At 40.4% G+C, this 26704-nt stretch overlaps 1 protein-coding gene across 1 annotated transcript in view; it reads left to right on the top strand.

Moving 5' to 3' along the window:
* Window positions 1-11601: 11601 nt before the first annotated feature.
* Window positions 11602-26704, top strand: part of LOC103360567 (sodium- and chloride-dependent GABA transporter 2-like) — a 19248-nt gene continuing 4145 nt past the window's right edge. The window contains exons 1-14 of the mRNA XM_008286364.1: window positions 11602-11817; window positions 12148-12335; window positions 13139-13273; window positions 16073-16213; window positions 16627-16714; window positions 18340-18472; window positions 18693-18827; window positions 18973-19076; window positions 19392-19516; window positions 21640-21752; window positions 21848-21985; window positions 22094-22196; window positions 25521-25657; window positions 25779-25875. Of these exons, the coding sequence (XP_008284586.1) occupies window positions 11810-11817; window positions 12148-12335; window positions 13139-13273; window positions 16073-16213; window positions 16627-16714; window positions 18340-18472; window positions 18693-18827; window positions 18973-19076; window positions 19392-19516; window positions 21640-21752; window positions 21848-21985; window positions 22094-22196; window positions 25521-25657; window positions 25779-25875 (1645 nt within the window). The 5' untranslated portion in view covers window positions 11602-11809. The remainder of the gene's footprint in view (window positions 11818-12147; window positions 12336-13138; window positions 13274-16072; window positions 16214-16626; window positions 16715-18339; window positions 18473-18692; window positions 18828-18972; window positions 19077-19391; window positions 19517-21639; window positions 21753-21847; window positions 21986-22093; window positions 22197-25520; window positions 25658-25778; window positions 25876-26704) is intronic.

Genomic DNA, 26704 nt, shown 5'->3' with positions numbered 1-26704 from the left:
CACAGGGCTACACTTAGAGACAGACAACCAAGCACACTCACATTCACACCTACGGACAATTTAGAATCACCAATTAACCTCAACATGTTTTTGAGTTGTGGGAGGAACCCGGGGAGAACCTACGCTGCACGGGGAGAACATGGAGACTCCACGCAGAAAGATCCCGGGTGTCCTCACCGGGACACAAACCGGGGATCTTCTCGCTGCAAGGTGACGGTGCTAACCACTGAGCCACCTTGCAGCCCCCAAAGTGCATCAGGCTTGTCTCAATGTTCTTTTGTGGTGAGGACGCAGGGCAGGTTTTCTTCTGATGATTCCTCCATGAAGGCCATGTTTGAGCAGGTGAACAGTTGAACAGTGAACCCCAACTCCAGCGTCTGCTCCATCTCCCTGGAGGTCTCTTGCAGTCAAACAGGGGGTTGACTTGTTTTGCTAGTGATCCTCGGTCCCTGAAAACACTTTACTGGCTTTTTATAGCCTTCTCCTGCTTCGTGGGCATCAATCCTTTTCAGTTTCAGAGTTCTAGGCATGAGGAACCCATGGCTGCTGATTGTTGGGACGAGGTTTCTGTGTATTTATGAAGCTTTGAAACTTGCTAACGATGACTGTGAACAAGCCAGGACCCAATCAGGCTAATTAAGGTCAAAGTTAACTGAGAGCTCAAGTCTCCTGGGGTTTAAAAATATTCCACTGATGTTGCTTAAAATATTGAAAGGAGTGTTTCATGTTTAACTTTATCCCTTTTGGAGATCATTTCGTCTTCTACTTGCTTAATCATTCCCGTGAACAGAAACTTTGACCAGGGGTGCCCAGACCTTTGCGTGCCGCTGTATGTATGAACATAAGTGTGACTCTGTGCTTCGCCACAGGGAGCAGAGACCTCTGTTATCAGTGGAAGCAGTCATTGCCATACTGTATTAGCAAAGTTTAATTCTCAAACACATCTACACTCACAGATTATTATTGCTCCTGTCATTTTACTTACATCCATGTGATATTTTTACTTAAATACTGAGCGTCAGAGATGTGACCTATATCGTAGAGCAGTTGGCTAATGGTTCCTCCCAGATACTGGCCGATACTCATACCTCATCACAAGCACTTAAACGTCGTGGCTAGTAGAAGAGACCATTATTTGTTACTGTATGCCTATAGAGCATTTTGCACACAATCCTATGGAATTGTATTTTATCATATTTTTCGGAATTGTTTCGTCCAATCCAAGCTGGAAAATGAGGAATTAAACGAGCAGATTTGTGATATTTGGAGAATTCTACTAAACGGAGCGACAGTAAAAGTAGCACACATGGATTTAGACGAGCTTCGGCTCCCTCCTATCAACATGCAGCAATTGAAAAAGTAGCATATCATCTTCACCTCCTGCTTATCATCACAGACCTGCAGGAGGTTTTTCACGCTTGTCACGTTGCACTTTTGACCCTGTGCCACCGAAACGCTCTTTCGTCACCACTCCCACGCCACTGGAGCCGCAGGTCGTGTCGTTTTACCAAAAAAAAAAAAAAAAAAAAAAAAAAAAACACAGGGGGCCAAATATTTCGTGGACGGCAATGTAGATAGGGTTTATTTAAACGTTCCTGACGGAGACATCGGTAACCTCAAATAGTGGCATTAAGCTATAACCTCACACGAAATGTGCTGAATCTGTAATTTGTCAGTTATCAGGTGTGAATGGTCTGTTTGGAGGGTAATCAAGTGCGTCGCAAAAGCCACACAAGTGAAGATGTGAGGCTATTTATCAACCTTCTTAGTCAGATATTTATTTATTTATTTCATTTTTTATTTATTCAATCTCTTTTTTTATTTTATTTTATTGTATTAATTCTGTTTTCCATGTGATGACCAGCGTTTTGTAGTCCAGTCGGGAATAACGGAGACCAAAGTTTCACCTCAAGTTACCGCTGGACACTGGTGTGTTACTGTTATGACTGTGCGTGATTATATTTTAAAGAAAAAGAAAGACTGTATTTATATTTTAAGTGCCAAAACTTAATTGCAAACTGTACGATGAATAAAATCAAACGTGCCATTAGGATTTGTAGAAAACTATAGGACAGGAAGGCATGAAATGGTAACAAAAAAAGAAAAAAAAAATCCAGCTTTTTAAGGATGATACGAGCTAAAATAATTTAAAAACTGCACATTCCACCTCATCCACATCGACAGCCATTTCTGAGGGAGATGGAAGAGTGGTGATCTTGTAGTCTGATAGTCACTGTCAGGGTGGTTTTATGCTGCTACATGTACATACTAACAGTAGCCCATGTAAGCTACAGGTACTTATCAAAGTGAAAAATGATGTGATGTCAGATCTTTTACCATGTTGTTAATAGAAGTAGCATCGTTGTGTTCCTCTGAGATTATTTCCCGAGCAGTAGAAATGTCATTTCAGAGAATGTTTCATTCGGCCAAATTTTCATTTCATCCAGATGTTTGTTTTGTTTCTTGACTCGCTGGCTGTCTGGCAGGAGCAGTGATGGAAGCACAGGCCCACTGATGCGTTACCTTTTTTTTGTTGAGAGCTCACATCAGGTTGATGTTTTCATCTGACTGAGGAAGGACACGTGTTCTAGATGTACACACGTGTAGGCCTTCGAATGCAGATGTCATGTGACATTTAGCTGAAGTTGACCTTTTTTCTTCTTTCCAAAACAAACCAGGAACATTCAGAAAACAAACACGAGATACAAAAGCAGATTTGTACCGTCTGGAGTGGAGGGTTTTTTGGCTTCTGTGTAACATACTTGGAAGTTTATTTCCTAAAAATTACGGTTTTACGTTCGGGATGGTGTACAGATCACCAGCTGAGCTACGAAGCTGCCCAGACGCAAATCATTTATGTGAAGCTAAAACTAAAACCTAAACTTGTTTTGTTTTATCCAAAGATTGCCGAACTTTTTATATTTTTGTCCCTATTTCAGATGTTTTGCTAATTAATTCATACTAATATAAACCAGGTGTGAGCAGTTTTTGCCCTATAAATGATCTTTAACCATTATATGGGTCGTTTTGGCGTTGCGTAGGTCCTGAATAGTCTGTTAGCCGTTCTATTTGATGTAAAATAATTCTGTAACTTTTATGAGGAATCTTGTCACTCAAAATTGAAATTGTTTAGTCATTAAAATGTCATAAAGGAACAAAAAAAGCCTTTCACCACAGCCCTTCATGCCATTTTCAAATGTCTTGTAATCATCTGTTTGTTGCAAAAGACATTTGAATTTCAGTTCCTCTGATCACACAGTGAGAAGCAGAGAAGCTGTAAATGTTTGGTACTGGTCCATTAAAAAAAATAAAACGATGACAAATGATTGTTTTAATCATCAACACTGTCAATTAATCAGTTAATTGATTTTTGCCAAAGTCAAATGATCTATTACTAATGTTTTGAAAGTTTATTTTTGGTCACTTATTTTACTATTAATTAATCTGACCACCGCGTAGTTTGTCATTGATATCTCCTCACAGTTCACGCACAGTTTGTTCCGTGTACGCTGAAAAAAAAAAGGGAAAAAATTTGGTAAGCGGCCCTTTGATCCTTCCCCAAAATTTCAAACTCAACCTTTAAGTATTGGATCTCTCAAAAGAAGGGAAAAAAGGAAAATGGCATAAAATGCATCCCCGTTTTCTTCAAATCCCTTCAAATATTCAATTTAATATGAGTAACTTCTCACAAATAATTCACACAGCAATTAAGAGATTTTTGTTTAGTGATTCTTATTAAATAATGTCTTAGTTTAGTTATTAATAAACATCTAAACCACAGAAGCTTCAAAAAACCCTCAATCAAAAGTTCATCATTAGAATTTTTTTTTTTCTGCTTGATGGACTCAAAATTTAAAAACCACACACACACACAAAACTGTCTCCATAAAAAGGCCAACTTGTAGCTGACTGTATTCAAAGACATCTTAGGATGGAGGGATGTTTACATTTTTGCAATAATCGGTGAATTCTTGTTTTGTGGATCTAAATCGGACCAACATGTGAAGTGTGAAATTTAAACCGTAGTCTTTAGAGCTGTGGGCTTAATGTATTTAATCACCTGTTCTTCTGTGAATCAGCAGTCTTATTATTTCAGGTACAATGTTTACTTTTCATAGTGTGAATTTAACTATGAAAGTACAGAAAAAAAAAAAACAACAACAAAAAAAAAGGGATGTTTTCTTGATTGTCACATTAACAGTGCCATACAGTAGGTGACCATTGCCAGTACTTCAATTTAATTGTATTTTTCCAAGCAGTGGCGATGTATCATACAGGAAGTGATTCATCTAAGTTCTCAGAATAATGTTCCATGTGGTTTTACGGTCATTTGAAAAAAATAAGCAAAAAAAAAAGTCCATGTTGAAATGTGTTTAACGATCTTTGTTATAATACGGCAACCTCATCACCACCCAGGCAAGTTATTACAGCCTCATTACCACCTGTGTTTAATAAGCAAAAAAATAATAGATTACACTCAGTAATTTTTATTCGTTTTTATCATTAAACCCTAAAGCGCTGACGATAAATCGCTGCACGTGAGTTCAGACGGAGTGCAGCTCGCACCTCGTTACTCATTATGATAGTTCTGATATCAATGCTATCTCAAGCATTCAATCTTTCATTAGTTGTCGTGTTTATGCTCGAGGCGCGCTCCGCACAGGTGTGAAAATGGTTGTCATCAGTCCGATTGGTTCTGCTGCGGTAATTTGCAGGGCAAGACGCCACAGGTTCAGATAATGACTAATGTCTTTAGGTTTCCCAAACTGAGTTTATTTAAGGGGTTATTCAGCGAAAGGGCTCGCTCTGTGTTTACCGTACAAACGTGAGCGCGTGTCTTTGACCGCTTGCAGAAATTTGTCACTGTGCCTTGCACAAGCTGGAGAAACATTTTCACTGCTGTTCATGAAGGCAGCCTGTTAAAGAAAAGATCAGAACCTCAGCACCTGTTGAAGGTTTAAAGTCTGACTGAACTGAAAGGGGGCTTTGGTTGCGTTGAAGCTGTAATTTGAAAATGTGCTAACTCCTGATTGTTTTAAAACGTACTGTCTTTAAAATGATGTCTGTCGAAGGAAAAGCTTGCCATTTCTGGGATGTGTAGCTTTCTTGCTGAGACTTTAGATCGATGCCACTCTCGTGTCTGCAGCCAACAGCTGGTTAGCTTCGGGCCAGTCTGACCTTTTCCAAACCAAACCTGCCACCTTAGAAAGCTCCCCGACGGAGATGTTGGGTCTGTTCCAGTACCTGAATTAACAAGTTCAAGTGCCCACTTGTGTAAAGTTTAAGGCTCGATCAATGGCTTGTGCAGATACTGGAACACAATCAAACCAATTTACAATTTAGAGAGCAATTAAATGTAGATGTCTACAGGCACACAGGTCTGCTGGGCAGAACGCATGTGATGTGGTTTTATAAAACTGTCAGATGTGGAATGCAAAGTCTTTGTTTAAAGGATATGTCTAATGTTGATGGTTGCGGTTTCAAAGCAGCAGCATTAATGTTAAGTGCTCTGTGGTACCATTGAGACACGAACCACTAAGTACTTAAGATCACTCCTGAAGGTGTTGTTTGATCTCGTTTGTTTTATCTGGAAGACAACCAAAGTGCTAGAGCAACACGTTGAGATTTAAAGGAGGTTTCTCTGACAGCGATTGTTGTTCAACCAGCACAAACTCCAGAAAGCAACTCTGAACTGGAGACTGCGTCCACCGGTTTCCAGTCTTCAACTGAACCAACATTCTGCTTCATTTTGATCATAAAGACACGAGAGTGGCGTTGTGATCGTCACTTATTTCAACACCAATAAGCCCGTTTCTTAAAATGTGGAACTATTCCTTTAAGTTGTAGAATTCAAACCTGAGTGAATCTGATTATGTTGAGACCACATGAGACGAAACATCCTCCTAATGATCCGTTCAGCAGTAAAGCAGCCAAACTGACCGAGCAGGTGTGATGTGTAGTTGTTGTTGACGATGAGTGAAGGTTGGCGATTTTTTTATTTTTATTTTTCCCATGAAACTGTCATGTGAGGCTGGTGAAGCTCGCGGCGATCTGATCTCTCATCAGCTGCCATTTCTTCTCATAGTGTTGAAGAATGTGGAAATAAAAGTGTTTTCCGAGGCCTGTTTTTGTGTACAGTTTGTAACGAATCAATGTGTGAGATGAAAACCAAAAACACAAGTGAGTGGGACTGTAAGAGCAGAAAGGCCAGCAGTTAGTGCGACACATTGACCTCATCATCATCATCATCATCATCATCATCATCATCATTTTTGTACATCGTTTTTCACAACCACGTGTCCCGCAGAACATCACAATCTGCATTGTAAAACCTCGACCTCCTTTCCATGCTACGAGATAGAACTCTGTCAAAATACTGAAAGCATCAGAAAACTGTAATATCTCATGTTACTACTGTGTGTTTTCTTTCTCTTTTTTTTTTTTTTCTTTTTTAAAAAACCTGGGCTGTTTGTCTGGTACAAGGGTGTAATCGCCACCAGAGGGTGATGTACATACATCTGAGCTGTACATTTCTGTGACTGATTTTGTGTATTTACATACAGGTTGGCCTGACTCTGTGACTATTATATGAATTTATGAATCGAATGAGTGCCAAATATGCTTGAGCATGACAAAATCCGGGACCTACGAGGAACTGCAGGTACTCTCTGACTCATCACAGCCAGACTGGAGTGACTCACTGCTGTTGTAGACTCTACATGTGACACGAATGCACAGCTGAAGGTTTAACCATGCTTACTATTTTTGCTGAAAGAGAGGGAGGGGGGGATAAACTTTATGTTTTTTGTCTCAGTTTTGGAAAAAGTTTCTTCAAATATTTGTTGTATGTTTCTGTGTCTATCCACGGCTTATAAATGAGTATGCGGTGATGGTCTTATCATGCTGCCATTAGAGGTGACTATAAAAAGCTGATTTGCTTCATTTGTTGGACTGTCAAAAGAAAAGAAAAAACAACAACAACAACAACAAAAAAAGCAACATTTGGGTCATTTTCATTCTTAAATCATTCCACACAGAGATGCGATGTATGTTATCTGAACTCCTCTTCATCCCAAAAACAAAGTGAGCCTGACATTTGGTGACTTTTACCCTGAATTTTATCAATTATAGAGTGTGGATTTGTCCAAAATGTTAAAGTAAATGTAATTCTAATATTAAAATGAAGCTATGACAATATTTTATTGCGAACTAAACAGTGTCTATTTTATTTTTTTCCCCCTTTTTTTTAGTCAAAACATTTAATGTCTCTAAAGAACCAATAAATAGATTTGAGCAAACGGAGCTTTTCCCCTCCAGGATCATGTGCCTCTTCAGTTCATGGCATGTACAATTTTTAAACATTACAGCATTTACGAGATATATTTTGAAGTATTCCGAGAATATTTTTATAAAATAATCCAGAACACGCTGCTCAACAATCAGAACAGTATGAGATCTAGACAAAAAAAAAATTAATAATATAAATAAATCTTTTTTTAAGGAAGACAGAAATGAGTCAGGTATACACAGAGTGAGTGTGAGAGTGTGTGTGTGTGTGTGTGTGTGTGTGAGAACCCCACCGAAGCTTCTTGGGCTGTTGATGATCAAACCTGATCGCTCATGGGGGTGGAAAGCTTTGTTTGCTCTGGTCTATTTATTATTTTCTGAGGAAACACGGAAGACAGACAGATGTGAAAGTGGCCCGTTGAACAGTGTGTAACACAATCCTCAGAGCGCTGCGTGGATGACGGTTCATCCTCCGGACCAGCAGCTGGGAAACGCAGCGCTGCGTGAGTCCCAACCCTGACGAGAGGAGTTAACTGTGTGAGCGCCAATCAGAGCAGCCGTCCACCTGCCTCCACGTTAGTTACTTCACCATCCAGTCATGGCTCCCATTTTTGCTTAAACCAGAAATTAAATAGTGATTTTATTCAACAGTTGGGGGTTTTCTTTGCAGCTGAGTATCAACTTCTTTTGAGCATGTACTTAGTGTCTGCCTGTGTGTGAACAGTTTTAATAATTTGATGTACAGAGAGCATGGTCCTTGTTAGCTCTAGAGATTTACAGCAAAGTGTAAATATATGCCTTAAACAGTAGCTGTCTTGTCTTGTGTTCGTTATGTCTGTCTTGTTTTATGGTTATTGAATTATTGTATCAAAAAGAGGAGCCTCACAAATAAAGCAGAGCTTTTATTGTTTCTACTCTACTGTGCGTCAGTAATGTTAAGTCTGGAGCGTTTCAACTTAAGCAAAGCGCTCAATAATTCAATTTTGCTGTAACAGAACACAGGTAGGAACACAAAGCCTATAGATTACGTCACGAAACTTGCGGTACACTTTGTCATTTGAGTGTCGGGTTTCTGTTTCAACACGACTGAAATATGAGCATCTGAGTTTTCCGGTTGCTCTCCAGAGTTATCACTACAAACACTGAGGCTGCTGCTGCTTCATTGTGTCATAACAAACTGGTTTGACATGGGGGTGGTGCGATGAGATATTGTGGTGGGATCGCACACTTAAAGGCAGAGGACACCAAAAATAAGTTGGGTGGAATTAGATAAGCCGTAGAGCCATATGTCAGCTATACCAGTGTTTCTGAGGCCAGTCCGCCGCCGTGATGTGATTTGTGGGTTAAAATCCCAGCGGTGCTCTGGAAGAGGACGTGGGCCGAACATCAACAAATGTTGTAAAGCAGCTGTGCCTTGTGATTTTTAGGCCTTGTTCACATAAATATTCTGCAAAACAAACATTTTCCTCAACACTTGCATCTACAAAAGTCTTGTAAAGTGCACATTATTTAAAGCTGGTGTAAATACAAGACTAAGAGCCTCTATTTGTTGTCACTTTGTGTCATGAGCATGCATCTGAAACAACAACTATGTTCTGGTTTCTTTAAATTTACAACTTTACTGACAAACCAAAGCCTCTGAGTCAACATCTGCAGTTTAAAGCCTGCAAAAGTCTTTCCTGTTTCTTCTCTGGTATTTGAGAGTTTAAAGTTCTCCTGCATGGAGGCAATTTGTTAAAAAAAGGGATCGTGTGGACAGGATTTTTTGACACTATCTTAATCTCATGTCAGTGTTCTTTGCGTTCACACGACTTTCTGTTGCCTTTCTTTGTGTTACTCTTTTCAAAATCCTCATCATTACAGGAAACAACAACAGCCTCCTGCACGCTGACGATTTCAAATATTGTTGAAAGTTTGCAGTGACATAGTCTTCCTCCCCCGAAACAACTTCACCATTAATTTAAAGGCTCAAAAGGAACATAAACATGCCAGAGCTATTTGTTTCCCTCTAAGTTAATGATAACGAGGTGCAGTCAGAGCGTTCTGCACAGTGTCAGCTAAAGAATGGACTTTTCCGCATGGCTAACACGGCTAGCTTTGGCCTCTCCAAGCGCAGTTTTACATCACTGGTCTTTTGGAAACCTCCTGGAAGGGGATTTAGTCGTAAATGTTGGTCAAGTGTTGATGTGTAGAAAGGAAGAAACTGAGATTTCGGTTTGTAATGTTGATATAATAAGCATCCGCCATTGGCTCCTTTGATTACATGGGACAGTAGCGCTGGTGCTAACCTTGCTAACCAAACTTTTTACGTGTTTTATGAACGTGTTGCAACTAAACTGAAGAAAAGAGGAGTTGGAATCAGTCCATTCCTCCGTTCTTAATACACCATTGTTGACAGCCAACCAGAAATAGCTTTTAGCAAGACTTAGTTTTTAAAGAAAGAAAATCGTACTTGGAGAACTCTGGTAACCATCTGCTATCTGTGTTTCCTTCCTTGAAGATTAGTTAATGTTTCTCTATGAAAATCAAGTGAGATGACCCTCACACATCCAGTCCAATAGTGGTTTGACAAAAACACATTTAACATGCTAATGTCTGAGGGCACAATCCACCGTGTTAGCTGAGCATGCTAGCACTCGCTGAGTAGTGCTGAAAACAAAGCACATGTATGATGGAGCTATATATATAGTGATGGTACATTTTTAGTTTTTCAGGTTTTAGTCAAAAAGTTGATCTGACATAAAAGTGCTGTGATGATAAATGATTTCCTACACAGCTGAATTCTCACTTACAGTTTGAAAGAAATGTAATTTTGGTTTAAAACAAACACAGTTTGGCGCCACTGAAGTGGTGAAAAAGGCTCCAGTGTGAAGTAGCAACGCTTCAGGAGCCAGAGGTGCAGGTTGGACTTGGACCTCTGCGTTACATAAGTCTGGGTGGGGCAATTATTCTGGAGTTTCTTTTTCACTTGTTTACTTTCTTTTTTCCCTCACTGTTTTCTTAGGTTTTGGCACCAAAGGTTTGGTTAAGGTTTGGAAAATATCATGAATTCGGTGAAAATACACGATGTTTGAAGCTTGTCCTCCGTTTTCTGGGTTTCTGTGGTGAATCCCACCTTATGTGATGTGTGATTGGTCGGCTGGAAAGGAAAACCATAAAAGAAATCACCTCTTTTATTTTTTTTATTTTAAGAACCACTTATAAACATCTTATATATCATAACAATAAACACCACCTGACAGACAAGCTACCTCTGAGAAAGAAACGTCCATTTTATGAAAGAACAATAAAATAAAAGGCCTGAAAATGAGAAAAGTAAATTAAAAAATGTAAAACAGTGAATATATTTTGGAAAAAAAGAATAATTCAATAAATGAATCTGTGCACACAATATCCCTTCTTTCATTTTTCTTTGTTGGGACACCTGGATGTAAGTATCGGGTTCTAGTGGTCACTCGTGTTGTCTTTCGTTTAAATACCAAACACAACATTTCCTCTTTTGAGCAGAGCAACAAGTAGGGTTTTAGTTGACAGCAGCTCCCCGCTCCCTGAATTGCAAATAAATGAAAATGATATGTTGATTACTTGGGGCACATCTCAAACAAATCCAGCAGAAAGCATGTTTCCTCAAAGTCTAATTGAGAATGCGCTTTTAAGTGTATTGAAAAGTGACTTCTGGGCAGATGAATGTGCAGTCGGGACTGCTGCTCTGTTCTGGGTGTAACTACCAAGGAAAAACAATCCCATCCACTTCTGCAGTACTGTGTAGCTATTTCTGGTTTTTGTGGTAACTGGTGCAATGACTAGTGTCTTTTTTTTTCTTCCTTCCTCCCAGTTTTTGCTGGAGAGGAACATGGTTTAAAAAAAAAAAAAGCACAAGCTGTGAAATGTTAACAAAACAAACTAATTTGTGGTTGGTAGAGAAAGATCATTTTTAAAACTTGTCAAACATATGTGATGAAAACAAATTGAACTGCATTATAGTAAGATGCCATAAAGTTGCCTATAAATACCAGTGCAAACAGTGTAGAGTCTGGAGCAATATTAGCTTCAGTCACTCACGCCAGATGACTGTTTGCATACAGAACTAGTAATCAGCATTGTTCTTGCATTAATTATGAACCAAAGCCACAAATTCCCAGAGTGCAGACAACTGAAGCCTGTTTACGGTGGCTGACATAGCAGACGGCTCAGCTGCTCTGGTTTAGTTGCTAGCAACTGTGCTAATCTTAATGACTTAAGGTCCTCCTGTCTCAGTGGAAAAATACAGAAGGGAAGTGGCATTACCTCGAACCTTTGTCAGAGCCAAACACTTTTCAGTGAGACAGCACAGTGTGCAGACCAATCCGACAATAATTAGGTCATAGAGGAGCCAAAAGAAAACCATAGCTACTTTGTTTCTCACTTTGGCTCTGCCCATGACATGTTGTTTGTGTAGAGATCCTGCGGTGCACACAGCTGAGAGGAATACTGAACAGTTTTGCTGTTGCTGGAAGCAGCTCCTGGGGGAGGGGACTTTGTGATGGAGGGGTAAGTGTTCACTGTCTTTTTGCTTTACACTGGACTGCTAAATGCATTGCTCTAACTCCAAAATGTGCTTTAATAAGTTGCTGCTTCAACACTTGCCAGTGAAAACTTTCCATTCTTGATAATCCTGCGAGCTAAAGTTCAATGAATAAATAAATAAAGCTCATGTGCAGTGCCAAATAATCAGCTGAGTAGTTCTGTCTGTTTGCATAGCTCAGAGCTAGAAAGCTCTGACAGTTCTTGTCCTGTAAATGAGAAGCAGGCAGAAGGACTTTCTAGTTTGGATTTAACTGGATCCGTTTTTAATCTGCTAACATTTCTTAATATGTCAAGGGAATTCCTCAAAGGAAACAGCCTAGAGGTGTCTGGGCCAGATAACAGCCTGGTGAAGAAGAAGACTCAGCTGTTGGACCGTGGCCAGTGGGCAAATAAGTTGGAGTTCCTGCTGGCTGTAGCAGGGACCCTGGTTGGGCTGGGAAACCTCTGGAGGTTCCCTTATTTGTGCTACAAAAATGGAGGAGGTAAGCAGGATTGCCACATGAGAAAATCCTGTACAGTTAACTGCTCTGTTTAACATCATGCTACTCCACCTTAAAATGGAACTTGAACCAACGTCTTAACCTTGATACATGCGTATTATGATAAGGACGTGGCTGCGGAATTGCATAAGCTGATAGTGCTATATTAAAGAAATGCTGTTTTTTTATTCCTTTATCAAACCGCTCAAGAAAGAACAAGACAAACCTGAAACAAAGTCGTTTTCAGTTAATGACAGTGACGCTCCACGCTGATGAAAAGATGACTGCAAATGAGTCAATCCGACAGGCTTTTTCTCGTGCGGTGGCCCTTTTCAGCTGTAATTAAAATAAATCTGATTTATTGCCGCTGTCGCATAGAGTTTTTACACACAGCTTAAGCCAGTGCCGCGCACACCCACCAAACAAACACACAAGCGAAGGAAGGAATGGAGGGCACGGTCAAGTTAATGTACATCTTAACTGGCCATAGCTTCAACTGACCAGTAAAACAAGTATTGATTTCTCCAATGTGCACTGGCAGTAAATTCCTGAGAATGTTGACTGACCAGAAGAACTCCTATAAATAGAAATGAAGCAGTCTCCTCTTGCAGTACCTCTGCTAACCTAAGTGATAGATGCCTTAAGTGGAGAGAGGAGAGAAGGAGGATGTCAGTGTGGTGGAATGCCACAACAAACAAACAAACAAAAAGGCAAAGATGAGCATATTTAGCTCAGTGGTGGGTCTTGGATTTGATCCGAGGGAAACATCTTGGTGTTTTTTTTAACGCTCGTCACGTGTCTTTCAGGTGCCTTTCTGATTCCCTACGTCCTGTTTCTGCTTTCTTGTGGCATCCCAATGTTCCTCCTGGAGACTGCCATGGGACAGTACACATCTCAGGGATGCATCACCTGCTGGAGGCACTTCTGCCCCCTGTTTGAAGGTCAGTGTATGAAAAGGTGCTGTAGAATAATTAGCAGATGATGTACAGATAACCCCAAATTCCTACAACTTGAATGTGTATTGTTTGTAGAAAAAAAAAACAACAAGCCGATGCCGGGGACTCCTGTGCATCACATGTAATATACAATAAATTTCCAAAATATACATGCTGCAATAACAACCAGCGTAACTGTATAACACAAACATGAATAGACTTGAAATGAAAAACATGAAACAAAATCGAAAATGTTTCCTGTTGGAGGATCATCGAGGTGAGACATCAGGATTCAAGTTACTCAACAGGAAGTATGCAGCTTGTTCCCTTTAACAACCCTCCGGGGCATAAAACATTTCTTTTATGGTTTTGCGCAAGCAAACTTTGCTCAGAGAGCAAAGGTGCATTTTTTAATCAAACAGCTTATCAGATAATATTAAAGCTGACATAAAAATGGCTCTTGACCTTTCTTAATATGCCGTGCTGTTATGTGACCTACATACGTGGCAACTAAAACTTTACAACGAGGAATTTCATTCCCAGAAATGTGTTTTTCAGTCAAATGTGAATTGGTTTAAGAACAAAGAAGGTGCTCATGAAGCACAATTGTCCAGATCTGTGAGAATCTACACCTGTGTGACCTAAAATAAGATGATTAGGAAACCTGAGAAACCCTGATGATGCTGCACACAGGAGTCTGTCTGATGGTGCTGAAACTAACTTGAAGCGCCAACAAGTTAGTTTCAACATGTAAAGGTATCGATGTCACCCCGAGGGCCAGGTGCCGTACATCTAGATTCAAATCTCACGGTCTCACGGAGGCATTCCCATCAAAATGGATGACAGGTTTGATAAATTGATATAATATTGATATGAAAGTTTTGGAGGAGTGTTTTTTTTTCTGGAATGATGATTTCATGAGCAGCTGGTACTGGCCAGGACACGGTGTTCATGGAGAGATGATGCTATATTTGTTCATGTCAAAATCAGACGTCTTTTTCTATCTACACATTTTATACATACTTTGCTTTGCCTGCTGGACAATTCCTATTAATAGACATTAGTCAAAACAGCTCACACGCTTGTTATTTAATTTTTCATAAAGGTTAAACCATTTCGTTGCACATCTTGTGGCAACGCTGATTAAACGTTTCTGATGGGATTAGTTGTCACTCATACAGAACATCGCCACACTTTTTCCTTACATAGACAACAAATCAATCCGTATGACTGAAAACATGAAGTTGCCTTTATGACGCAGTTCTCGTCTTTTTTTTTTTTTCATCTCTTTTATATTAAGTTTTAAATGACAAAGTAATCATTTAAAGACAAAAAAAGCATTCGGATGCCCGATAGTGGCTTCACTGAAGATGACAGTCACAGTGTTGAGTCGGCTCTGCTCCAGCTGCAGAAATGTTGGACAACATCTGTCTCTGGAACCAACCTGTTTCTGGAACAACTGCGAGGAAAGTTTCCTCCGCGTTTTGTGACATTTTTTCCTTCATGGCACGCTGCAGGTTCTCCGTGGGATTTAGGTCAGAGCTCTGGGACTTTGAGTTTCTCTTGTGGAGAAATATTCCTTCAACAGGCAGCTGGTTTGCTTTGGATTATTGTCCTGCTCAGAGACCCACGTCTGTGGCTTGAATCATTTTTAGGTTGATTTCCTTTAATCTGCTTTCAAAACTGCATCACACTTCAGATAATAAATAAATAGAAGCTCGCCTGCCCTACGGTCAGTGTGCGATGACTCCAAATGCAGATTGCACACGAAAGCATCTTTGATTAGAAAAATAATTAAAGAAAAAAAAGCCTCAGACTTCAACATTCCCACCTTTGTGCCGCCTGGTTGGAGTTCTTCTCCTGACTTCATACGCAAAAACTTTCCATCATCTAATCCTTGTTGGTTGAATTTAATCTGAAAATAATGCACCACAGTGACTCTCTGAAAGGACTGCAAGGTGGCTCAGTGGTTAGAAGGTCGCCGGTTCGTGTCCCGGTGAGGACACCCGGGATTGCATGTTCTCCCCATGCAGCATGGGTTCTCTCCGGGTTCTCCGGCTTCCTCCCACAGAGGTTAATTAGTGATTCTAAAATGTCTGATGGTGTGAATGTGAGTGTGCTTGGTTGTCTGTCTCTAAGTGTAGCCCTGTGACAGACTGGTTACCTGTCCAGGTGTCCCCTGCCTTCACCCTGAGTCAGCTGCGACCCTTGTGAGGATTTTGCGGTGTACAGATAATGGATGGATGGATGGATGGATGGACTCTCTAAAAGCTGCCGTCTCTTTCTGCATGTTTGTTTAGTAATTTAATCCTAACTGTCTTATTCTTTGAGCCTAACCTCTCTTCCTCTGTACCCACCCTGTGGTTCTATTTTGAATGGCCTGAGAGCTGACTTGTCTCTGGTAGCTCTCTTTGATCTCTGAAGTGATCTTCGCAGCTATTTCTCACGTGTCTATCCTGACTTTACATCACAAATGTTTTGATGGTATCTTCAACACAATGTGCTTCTTTGTGCAAACAGCTGATGCTTGGCCTTTTCTCTGAACTTTTGTTTGCTTTCACCAAAAACCGGTTCCAAAGTAATTCAAGGTAAACTTAAAGAGCCAGTCGCCCTAAAGTTTGCACAGGTGCTCCGAGCAGAGTAGCTACAAGTGTGGTTTTATTTCACGTTAACACTAAGTTTGAGCTTTTTTGTCGCCATGCCTTACCGACCTCATGAATCTTGTGAAAGTCTGATGTCAGTTTAACTGCCCAAACCGTCGTGCCTGTAATTATTACACTGACCGTAAGTCATTTGTCTCCTCAGGAATTGGTTATGCCACCCAGGTAGTGATCGCATACGCCGCCGTGTCGTACATCGTCATCCAGGCGTGGGCCTTCTTTTACCTCTTCTCGTCCTTCAGTAGCGAGGTGCCTTGGGCCAGCTGCAGGAACGCCTGGAACACAGGTAGATATGCAAACGGATGCAGAAACGAAGGCTTTGCATGACTGATTTTTGAGTCTATGCGTTCGTTCATCTTATTTCTTAATATAATATTAATAAAGAAAAAGGCCTGTTGGAAGTAGAAGCTTGCATTGAATGAAGTACAACAAGATGTACAGTCAGATAAATCAAACTGCCACAGTCCGCTGTCCTAAACGCAAAAACCAAAACCAGCAGTTGGGTGGGATAACCAGCACTTTTATTGTGGTAACCTTTATTTCAGGATGTTAGTCTTGGTAATCTGGGCACATATTTAAAACCTTTGAATCTCAAATTACTGTGACTGTATTTAATTAGCATATAGAGATGTATTAAATATATTGCTACAGTTTGATCAAATGAAATGTCTCCTGCTTTTTTTTTTTTTTTTTTATCAGAGGCTTGTGTTGAATTTGATAAAACAAATGCATCGTCTAATTGGACAGCCGCTGCAAACGCAACAACGCCTGCAACAGAGTTCTGGGAGTAAGTGCATCCTAACTGTTGTCTTCTTTCGTAGCTGATGGTGCATTTTCTCAAGAGGCTGAAGGTGGATTCACACCCTGTTGTTTTTGTGTGTAGTTTGCCTTTCTTGTAACCAGATGGTCACATTTTACAAGCACTGGCCCACAGAGTGGTCACTCCAGGAAATTCAAGAGCATATTTTTGGTTCACTAGGGAGTAGCATTTCCATGCTGGTTAACCCATAACTGCCCATTACCTCTCAGCAGTCTCCAGTGGAGGCCACTTGTTTGAACATTTTAAGTCAGTGCAAATACACTTACTGAAACTGCAAAAGTGTTTAAAGTTGGTCTCAGCAACTGTTCCCATGATATTTAGTCCAGGTATCCATAGAGCAGAAAACATGAATCCCACTGACTTACCCTAAACTTTCCTACAGTGCCACCATGAGGTTCAAATTTAAAGATGGCACAGACATTAATGACCCCCATGGGAAGGATCCTGCTCCTTGGTGATCCCATGACTTCTTCTCTAGTGCCACCAACAGGTCATCTTTTGAGAGTACAACAGGAGGGCTGGAACACACTTATTATTTCACAGCCTTCAGTTGTGCAAACACAGTTCAATTCCAGCACCACTGTGTCTTCATCAGAGTCACAGTGGACACAGACACAAGACAAGCAGATTTATTCAACACAGACCTGTTGTAAAGCTCTCATTGGGCGATCAGCTGAGCAGGGTTTTAAATCTATTGGACGGTGGGAGTTGCCACAGTCACACCCCGTACACTGAGTGTGAACTCTGTTTTTTAAAAATGCTCTTGTCATGTTGTCACTCATTATGGTGCCATAATCTACTGCAAAATACATTTCTGTTTAACACTTTGCAGCTGATAAATAATGATATTGTGACAGTTGTGTGAAAACGATGACATGCCTTTCATACCAGCCAGCGGTTTCTGTGGCTTAGAGGGTTTCAGTTACAGAGATGAAAGCACAAAACATACCACAACATGAACACCTATCACGTGTGAAAACCCAGAGGAAACACAGTCAATAAAACAATTCATTTGTGTCAAAGGGTTATACATCATTGTCAGCACCAACAGAGACCTGCCCCACAGCACAACATTAAAGCTATCACGATCTGTCAAGGGTCTTAGCTTAGAGGCAACCTACTTTTTGTTATTTTTGCCCGAGGGCTCCACTTTGCCTAAACTATGGATGAAATGTGCTTCTCAGAGGAGCTGTGAATTTATGATGTTCACACCTCCAGGAGCAGGCAGGGTTTGTTTTCACACCTCAGAACTTTATTGATGCTGCAGCGTCAAGGGCATGTTTTTAGTTTAATGCTTTGGACTAAACTCATTCTCATGAATCCCAGATGTCCAATTAGCAAATGTTCCACATACAAACTTGTGATGAGGAACATGGTAAACATCATGCCTGCCACTGGCAATGGGCCTGCGTTTACTCATGACGGAGAGCAGCAGGCCGAGACCAGCCTGCATGACCACATCATGTGATGAGTCGCATCTTCACCATCATAATAGGCTTCTTTATCATTGATAGCAGTCACGAACAAAGTTCTCAGTGTTTTTGTCTCCAAACTGCTCTTTCGTTGGCAACATTATGGGTTTTATCTTTCAGGAGACGAGTGCTGGGTATATCTCAAGGGATTGAGCAGATCGGTAGCCTGAGGTGGGACTTGGCCTTGTGTCTCTTACTGGCATGGATCCTGTGCTACTTCTGTGTTTGGAAAGGAGTGAGATCCACTGGAAAGGTAGAGTTACTTCTTCAGAAGATGATTTATTGACTTTGACGCTCAATCTTTGACACAACGAGCAGTGCCAGAAATAAAGAGTTCATTGTTTGGCACCAAGAAGTTAGATCAAAGATGTAATAGCTCAAATCACCTTGACATCTACTTGGATTTGTCTTCTTTGTAATTAAAATTAAAAACAAACAACACCCTGCTGTGCTGCTCTGCTCTGCGTCGACAGGTAGTTTACTTCACTGCCACTTTCCCCTATGTGATGCTGGTGGTTCTGTTGGCTCGTGGACTTACTCTACCAGGAGCTATGGATGGTGTTCTGTTCTACCTGTATCCTGACCCCACAAGGTTGGTGGACCCTCAAGTAAGTAATGAAGTCGAACAGCCATAATAATGCTGCAAAAGCACCAAGAAGAGCTCAGTCGAACCCCACGGACGCTCCCAAATACATCCATGTCACACTAAGTCTCTCTCTCACAGAAGCGTTCTGCTAATCTTCCTGTGTTTAGGTTTGGATGGACGCAGGTGCACAAGTTCTTTTCTCTTTTGGAATCTGTCAGGGGAGTTTGACGGCTCTGGGCAGCTACAATCAGTACAACAATGATTGTTACAAGTAAGCGCGCTGCACACTTGCATGCATTTCCACCCACATGCTCATTACGAAGTCAATGACAAACAGATAATACCATTAATGCACATTAATGTTTGAAGCCGCTCATCATCAGCGTATACAGACGGATCGATGTTTTCCAGCTCTCAGTGCATCAGTAGTTTTCACATTACTGTAGAAATACTGCGTCACATCCGTTTGCAGACTTCTCTTTGTGCTGATTTTAACACTTTACACAACGGTGTTTGGTTTTAACAGGCTTTTTTTTTGCTTTGCTATTCACGACGTGCTTGCTTTTTTGTTTGTTTGTTTCCTCAGGGACACATTTGTTCTGTGTTTGGTGAATGGCGGCTCCAGCTTTGTGGCAGGGTTTGCAATCTTTTCAGTTTTGGGCTTCATGTCTTACGAACAAGGACTGCCAATATCTGAAGTGGCTGCTTCTGGTAAGAACACAACTACACTGTGGCTACTGTAGTAAATATAAACTGGTCTGCCATAACATTAAAACCACTGACCATGTTTTAAATTAAAATAAATTAAATTTTGTTGCGGACCAAGAACAACCACTGTGGTTTTGTTATATCCAGTCTTTTGGAATTGGAAACGTCCACACTGGGAAAAATGAATGTTTTTTGTTGTTGTTGTTGTTTTAAATTGTTTTTTAACGATCGTGAACAGTTTACTGTTATTGAACAGGTATTTCCTGTTTTGTTAAATTACTAATTACTTTTAAAACCACAGACTTTTTTTATTGACACAACCATTTACCATTAAAAACCTGTAAATATTGTCCACATCAAACAGCTTTTTTTTCTTTCTTTCTTTCTTTTTTTTTTTTTTACAAATGCTAAGTTGTTCTTTTGCAGCATTTGACTGTAAAATTGCAGTTTTTGCTGTATTTAAACCAGCCAAAAATACCTTTTTATTTTACAGATATTTGCCTTTATTTGAAATGTAAAAAATAAAATAAAAAAAGAACACATACACAAAAGGAACAAAATAAAATTAAAAAAAATTTAAATCAAAATTATTTTACAGATATTTGCCTTTATTTGAAATGTAAAAAGAAAAAACAAAAAAACAAACACATTTAAAATAATAACATTAAAATAAATAGAAGATGTTAAACATTTTACATTTTACTGCTGATACAGTAATAAATAAAAATTGTCTAAATATTCTGCAAAGTCTTCTACAAAACTTCTTAACATTTTAATTTAAGTTTATGGGATAGTCTATGTTTGACTGGTTGAATCAGTAAGTTTGTGGTCACTTAAATATCAATATACTCCACAGTTGTTGACTCCACTTACAAGAATTCGGGGTACTGTAAAAAAAATCATGCATTAAAACTGGGCTGCAAGGTGGCTCAGTGGTTAGCACCGTTGCCTCGTAGCAAGAATGTCGCCGGTTGGCGTCCTGGTGAGGACACCCGGGTTCTTTCTGCGTGGAGTCTCCATGTTCTCCCCGTGTAGCGTGAATTCTCTCCGGGTTCTCTGACTTCCTCCCACATTCAAGAAACATATTGAGGTTAATTGGTGATTGTAAATTGTCCGTAAGTGTGAATGTGAGTGTGCTTGGTTGTCTGTCTCTAAGTGTAGCCCGCGGCCCTAGTGAGGATTAAGATGATGGATGGATGTCTAAAAACTTCGCCTGAATTGCTCGACAGTGTCGCCAACTTTCACGCTTTCATGCTCATTCTCAGTCTCTCACGCTGCCCAAACAGATCTCACGCTGAACAAGAGGAGCCTCAAAGCGCCTCTTTGAGGACAAAGCCTGAGAGTCGGGCACGCTGCCTCATAGACATCACAGAGACACTCTAAAAATAGTAATACTAGCAGTCAATAGTCCTACAAAGACAGCTTTACTGCAATGAAGCCACAGGTAGAATGAATGTAATAAAGTTTAGTGTGTTGCTTCCAGCTGTTTGAAGGAGTCTTTCCTCTTAGTTAATTCAACACCTGCAGCATCAAACAGAGTTGTGCACATTTACACACGAGCCACGAGGGCAGTAGCTGCATAATTGCTTATTACTGTGAACTTTCCTTGACACTGACACATGATCTGTTTACTGCAGACACACATATTTTACTGTCTTGCTTTATTGCTGTTATGTTCCATCATTACACTGAAGCTACTGCGCATATGAATGCTTCACATACCTTCATACAGATTGCGGCCCCGCTCATCTTAAAGTGTAGCTAGTAAATCACACCTCGTAAAAAACACACATTTTATGGTTCCTTAAGAGATGTCATTCAATATATTTTTATTACAGAATTTGTTCAAAATCTATAGTAAACGTCAACGAAGCTATAAAAGAGATGTCTTCAGCTGTAGATTACTGCTTATTTGCCGATTCATTATGTTACGGGAGCTTTTCTGTTGTCCTATTTAAAGTGTCAATTCACCGTAATAACTGTTAAATTCAGTTCAGCTACAGTTAGAAGCCCCACCATTCATCCCCCACCTCCTCACCATCTGTGTGCAGCTGAAGGTTGCCAACTCTGACTGTACTAAAATGATATAAGTGGCACTAAATCACTTCATATGTTTCTAAACACAGGACCCGGCCTGGCATTTATCGCTTATCCACGCGCAGTAGCCATGATGCCTTTACCTCAGTTGTGGGCTATTTGTTTCTTCATCATGGTCATCTTGCTGGGTGCAGATACACAGGTACAAAAAAAATCCTATTCACATGATGCACATTTAGAAATCCTCAGCTTAGCTTTATTCTAACTCTTTCTTTGGTGTGTGTGTGTCTCTGGCAGTTTGTGAGTCTGGAGTGCCTGATGACCTCAGTCACAGATATGTTTCCGACTGTGTTTCGAAGAGCTTACCGCAGAGAGCTGCTGCTGCTCTGCCTCTGCTCCGTTTGCTTCTTCCTCGGCCTCCTTCTCGTCACAGAGGTAAATGAAAGTTGATGCAAAAAAAATCTCCTCCAAATAAGCAAAACTGAATGTGTGGTGTTTTTGTGTTTGATGTGCTCTAACAACCAGCCCTCTGTCTTCCTGCAGGGGGGCTTGTATTTCCTTCAACTCTTTGATCACTATGTTTGCAGCGGCAACAATCTTCTCCTGCTCTCAGTGTGTCAGTCGATAGCAATCGGATGGATTTATGGTAAGTCAGAAGTCAAGCTCCTACACGTGTTTGGGTAGAAAAGCTTGATTTCTTAATAAAAAAAAGTATACTCATGGCTGCTTTCATTTCTGTGCATGCTTGTAGTCACAGAAGCATTTATTGAAGCGTACACAGAAAATGATGAACAGCTGGTTCAGTTCAGGCTTATGTCAGTTTGTTCCAAAAAAAATCCTGAAACATCTGAGTAGCCGACGCTAAACGTGGGTGATGATGAACCGTAATATCCCTCATTCAAATCCAGCCAAGGACCATCTCTCATGTCCTGCTAGCTCTCATATTAGCGATCTAAAATTCCTCTTGCACCCCCAAAAGCTGACTAAATCAATGTCTGGGACCATTTTCTGGTGAAAATTTAAAGCAAAGCAGTAGCATCACTGGCCAGATTTATCTAATGACATGAAACTGCAGCAAAAAAAATACTCCATTACACATTTTGTCCACCAGAGAGCCCTGACCACCATGAAATGTGCTGCTCAGTAAATAGCCTGGCGCCAATTCTTTCAATAACAACATTTCTAATTTAAAAAAAAAATTCACATGTTTGCATTAAGAAAGAAGTACTGAATAAAGGGTGAATCTTCAGAACAGCTTCCATTTCATGTGGTCAAACTGATGCTCTGAAGATGACGTGGCCTTCCGTCCTGTCAGCGCCTGAACAGCTTCCCCACTGGTTTGGGTTATGAGTTGGGTTTTGAGTGCTTAGTTTCTCCACATGGGTGCAGTTTTACAAAACGATTCTGTAAAAACAAAACAAAACAACAAACTGCTTCATTCATCCCTAAATGAGTGCAGACGCCTTCCACTTGACCTGCATTCCTTTGGAGCGTATGCGCCCACATAAGAAGCCAACTATATCACTGCTGTGGCACTTTGTCACTTGATTTCCTTGATATTTTCTACTAATTTAATTCCTATGTTCTCTTTGACGCTGAGATTTGTTCCCACCGCCGCTCCTGTTTCAGGTTTTTTTAAGCTTGACGGACATCACGTCCTCCTGAGTAGGGGTGTGGTCTCTTTGGCCCTCTTTCTTTGAATGTGAATAAACACAAAAGATCTAAAAGAGCTCGAGACAATCGCTGTTAAACAACATGTCCATCACGTTGCCCCCTTGTCACCGGGGATTTAAATGCTGCCTCACAGGGGTTCGGGTGAGAAAAATAGTTGGTATGAGAAGTGGCGTAAATCTTAAAGCCGACCACCAAACACACAGCTTGGCTTTAGCTTTGATGCCCCAGTGGGAATAAAATATAGAAATATAAATAAAACATAATAATATAACAGAAAAATACATAAAATACTATGAAAAATAGCTCTAAATTAGCCAGGCTAGCTAACCCTAACCCTAAGTAAGTATAATAATATAATAGTCCTGTAGGGTTAGATTAGATATTTATATTTTGTTATTATTATTATTAGGTTAAGTTCCATAATTCACAATACTTCAGGTTACCGTAGCTTTATAATTACATCGGTGAGGTTGTTCTCTGTAATTATGACTCTGTAGGTATTATGGTCCAGTAATAGAGTTTTTGTCTAATATGAAAACTACTCACTTATACTCACACTTTAAATGACGCTACAGGGTATAAACTGCAGGATTTAGTCTGTAGTTAACGTTGTAACCCCAGTCACAGTCCTATTTACTGGAAGACACTTTAGGCAGCAGCTGTTAGATGATCAACATAAAAACGTTGTCTTGACTTGACGAAACTGTTTCGTCTTGTTCATTTTTCATGTTTTATTGTGCTGTCTTTTTCCTACAATGCTTTTCAATGATCTTTTTCTAATATGTAAATGTCAGAATACTGAAAAGAGGCACATTATAACACCTGTAAGGATTCAGAAGCACTACACCACATCAGTGAGCAATATGAAATATAATCACACACAACTAGTTTGAGTCAATTTTAAAAAAGAGGGAAAATATCTTAATCTCTCTTTTGAATGGGATTTTAAAACCCCAAACTGTCATCAGTTATCAGCATAGGAAGGACTGTAGTTCACTCCCATGTAGGTGTTAGGAAAACTCTAAATGTTTGACCAATACAAAACACAGTCATGACTCGATGATCCGACCCTTAACAATCCTAAACCTTGCTATCCGACAGGGTTTTAGGAAAAACAAACGGAACCCATAGAAACAGCCTTAACGTACCGACAGCCTTGGATTCTGACTCCAACATGACATTTTATGTCACCAATCAGGATAACGGCGTATTATCTGACTGAACAATCCCACAGATTGGCTACGTTCACACTGCAGGACTTAATGCTCAGTTCAGATTTCTTTGTGAGTTCCTTCACGTTTCCAGTTCAATGCGACTTGTATGTGATCTGCTGTGTGAACTTCAAAAGTGTCCCGCATGCGCACAAGAGGACACGACGGCGTCACACGCAGCGAGCGTGCTCAGTGTTTATGGAAGTAAACATGGATGGTAACGGTGGAGCGTATCTGCCACTCCCCCGCCGCCACCGATGGTGGAAACAGAAGTGTGAGCGCTAACTAAACTAGCATCAGCAGTCAAGTACCGCCTGTGTGTTACGGCCACTTCCACCCCGTCGGAGCGCTGCCCCGGGGTGGAAGTGTCCCCCGACCGCGTCGAATATTCATCATTAATTGGGCCTGAATGTCCAGAGAGCAGAAAGTGCTGCTGGGACCAGCCCTACTAGTTATTATAACAACTATGAACAATAATTAACAACAAATGAGCCTTAAAGCATCAAGCTCTCCTTGTATCTGGACCTCCGTCTTGACAATCCGACAGCCTTGATATCCGACATAAAAAAAAGATTTTACATTTAGTGCCGGACTATCGAGTCACGACTGTATTGTGATTTGGAGTTAGTGAGCAGGTGCCAACAAATGTAAAATTTGTGTCAGAAACTCCTCTTACTCTCAGTAGAAATGTTAAGCGTTAATAAGAGATGAAACTTTTAAAAAATTTCTCAAAGTGTACGCAAGTGTATGTATTTGTTGTAAGATGATGTCACTACTGTGAATGACATAATTTAATTAAATTTGATAGTGTGCCTGTAAAGTCAGTCACACAGCTGTGAGAAACCTCAGTAAATAATCATGATCACAGCTATTTGTAGGATAAATTTACCAATCATGATTATATGATTGCTAAAACTTTATCTATGGGTTGATGGTGGAAACTTATTCTTATTTTGTATGAAGGACAAAACACTTCCTCTATCCAGGCTAAGTGTGCTTCCTGCTTTATATGAAAATGTGACTCCAGCACTGGATTTTTAAATGTCTTCAAACATAGTATTAACTCATGATACTGTTCTGAACAGGCGCCGACCGTCTCTATGACAACATCGAAGACATGATAGGTTATCGCCCGTGGCCTCTGATGAAGATCTGCTGGCTTTACATCACGCCTGTTGTTTGTCTGGTGAGTGACACAGAGTTTCTAAAAAAAATTAAACAAGTTTTATTTACTTTTGTGCTTATTGTAGAAGGAACAAATTAAATCAGCTTTGTCCTTCTGGTGATTTGTTTAATGATTAATGTTTCCTCTATTCTGTAAATAATCCTACCGTAAATGGTAGGGGGTGAGGAATGAGGAAGAGGTGCAAGTTAATGAAGGAGGGGGTTTAAAAACGTTAACCTGTCAAAGACTTTCATTTGGACACAAAGGCTACATCTGTGAGGTCTCAGTTCGGGGAATAGTGACACTCTTTAGGGTGAAAACGTTGGTGCCTTTTTACAGAGACAATACTGCCCACTGTGAGGTTATACAGAGGGGATTGAAGGAAGGGTCACACAAAACCTTCTGTGTGTTTGAGGGTATCTATTTCAGGAAACATCGATATGTTGACATTTTGTAGAACAAATATGATCGTTTTTCCTTCTGCCCACAGATAGGAGGGGATGAGATGAGGGTATAGTCCATGTACCAGACTGAACCAAGCTGTACAATAATACACATGGAGAAGGAAAGAGGAAAGCAGGAGGCAAAGCTCTAAAGCAATCAAACCAGCCACCAAAGAATTTTGGTTTTAATCGGAACCTACAAACCAGGTTCTCTAAGCTGGTCAGCAGCGCTCAGAGTCGGGCGGTGATTTGAGCAAGATGTTGCTCTAGTTAACAAAATCGTCTTGATGACAAGCCTGGTGGTTGTAACTGCTTGTATTAGTGAGCACTACATGGTGTTACACCTGCACAGATCTGCTCCCATTCATCCAGAAGAGCATAATGAGGTTTTATTGGCCTATTAGTGTTAAGGTCTGGCTCACCACATGAATTCATCCCAACGAACTGAACTGAAGACGTGGCTCCATGTGAGCAAGTCACATTTTGCATCACCAAACAGACAAGAGTTTCTTTACGGATGCATCTTCAGGAGGCGTCGTCATGTTAAAACATTAAAGAGGCGTTACCAAACGGTTCCTCTGAAGTTTGCACAGTTTTATCAGAGCCACGAAAAAACTGTCTCAGATTTAAAGACCATTAGGTACGTTGACAGGGCGAGCCA

This window comes from Stegastes partitus, unplaced genomic scaffold, assembly GCF_000690725.1.
Source record: "Stegastes partitus isolate 25-593 unplaced genomic scaffold, Stegastes_partitus-1.0.2 Scaffold10, whole genome shotgun sequence".
NCBI classification, from domain to species: domain Eukaryota; kingdom Metazoa; phylum Chordata; class Actinopteri; family Pomacentridae; genus Stegastes; species Stegastes partitus.
This window is presented reverse-complemented; position numbering and strand designations above follow the sequence as displayed.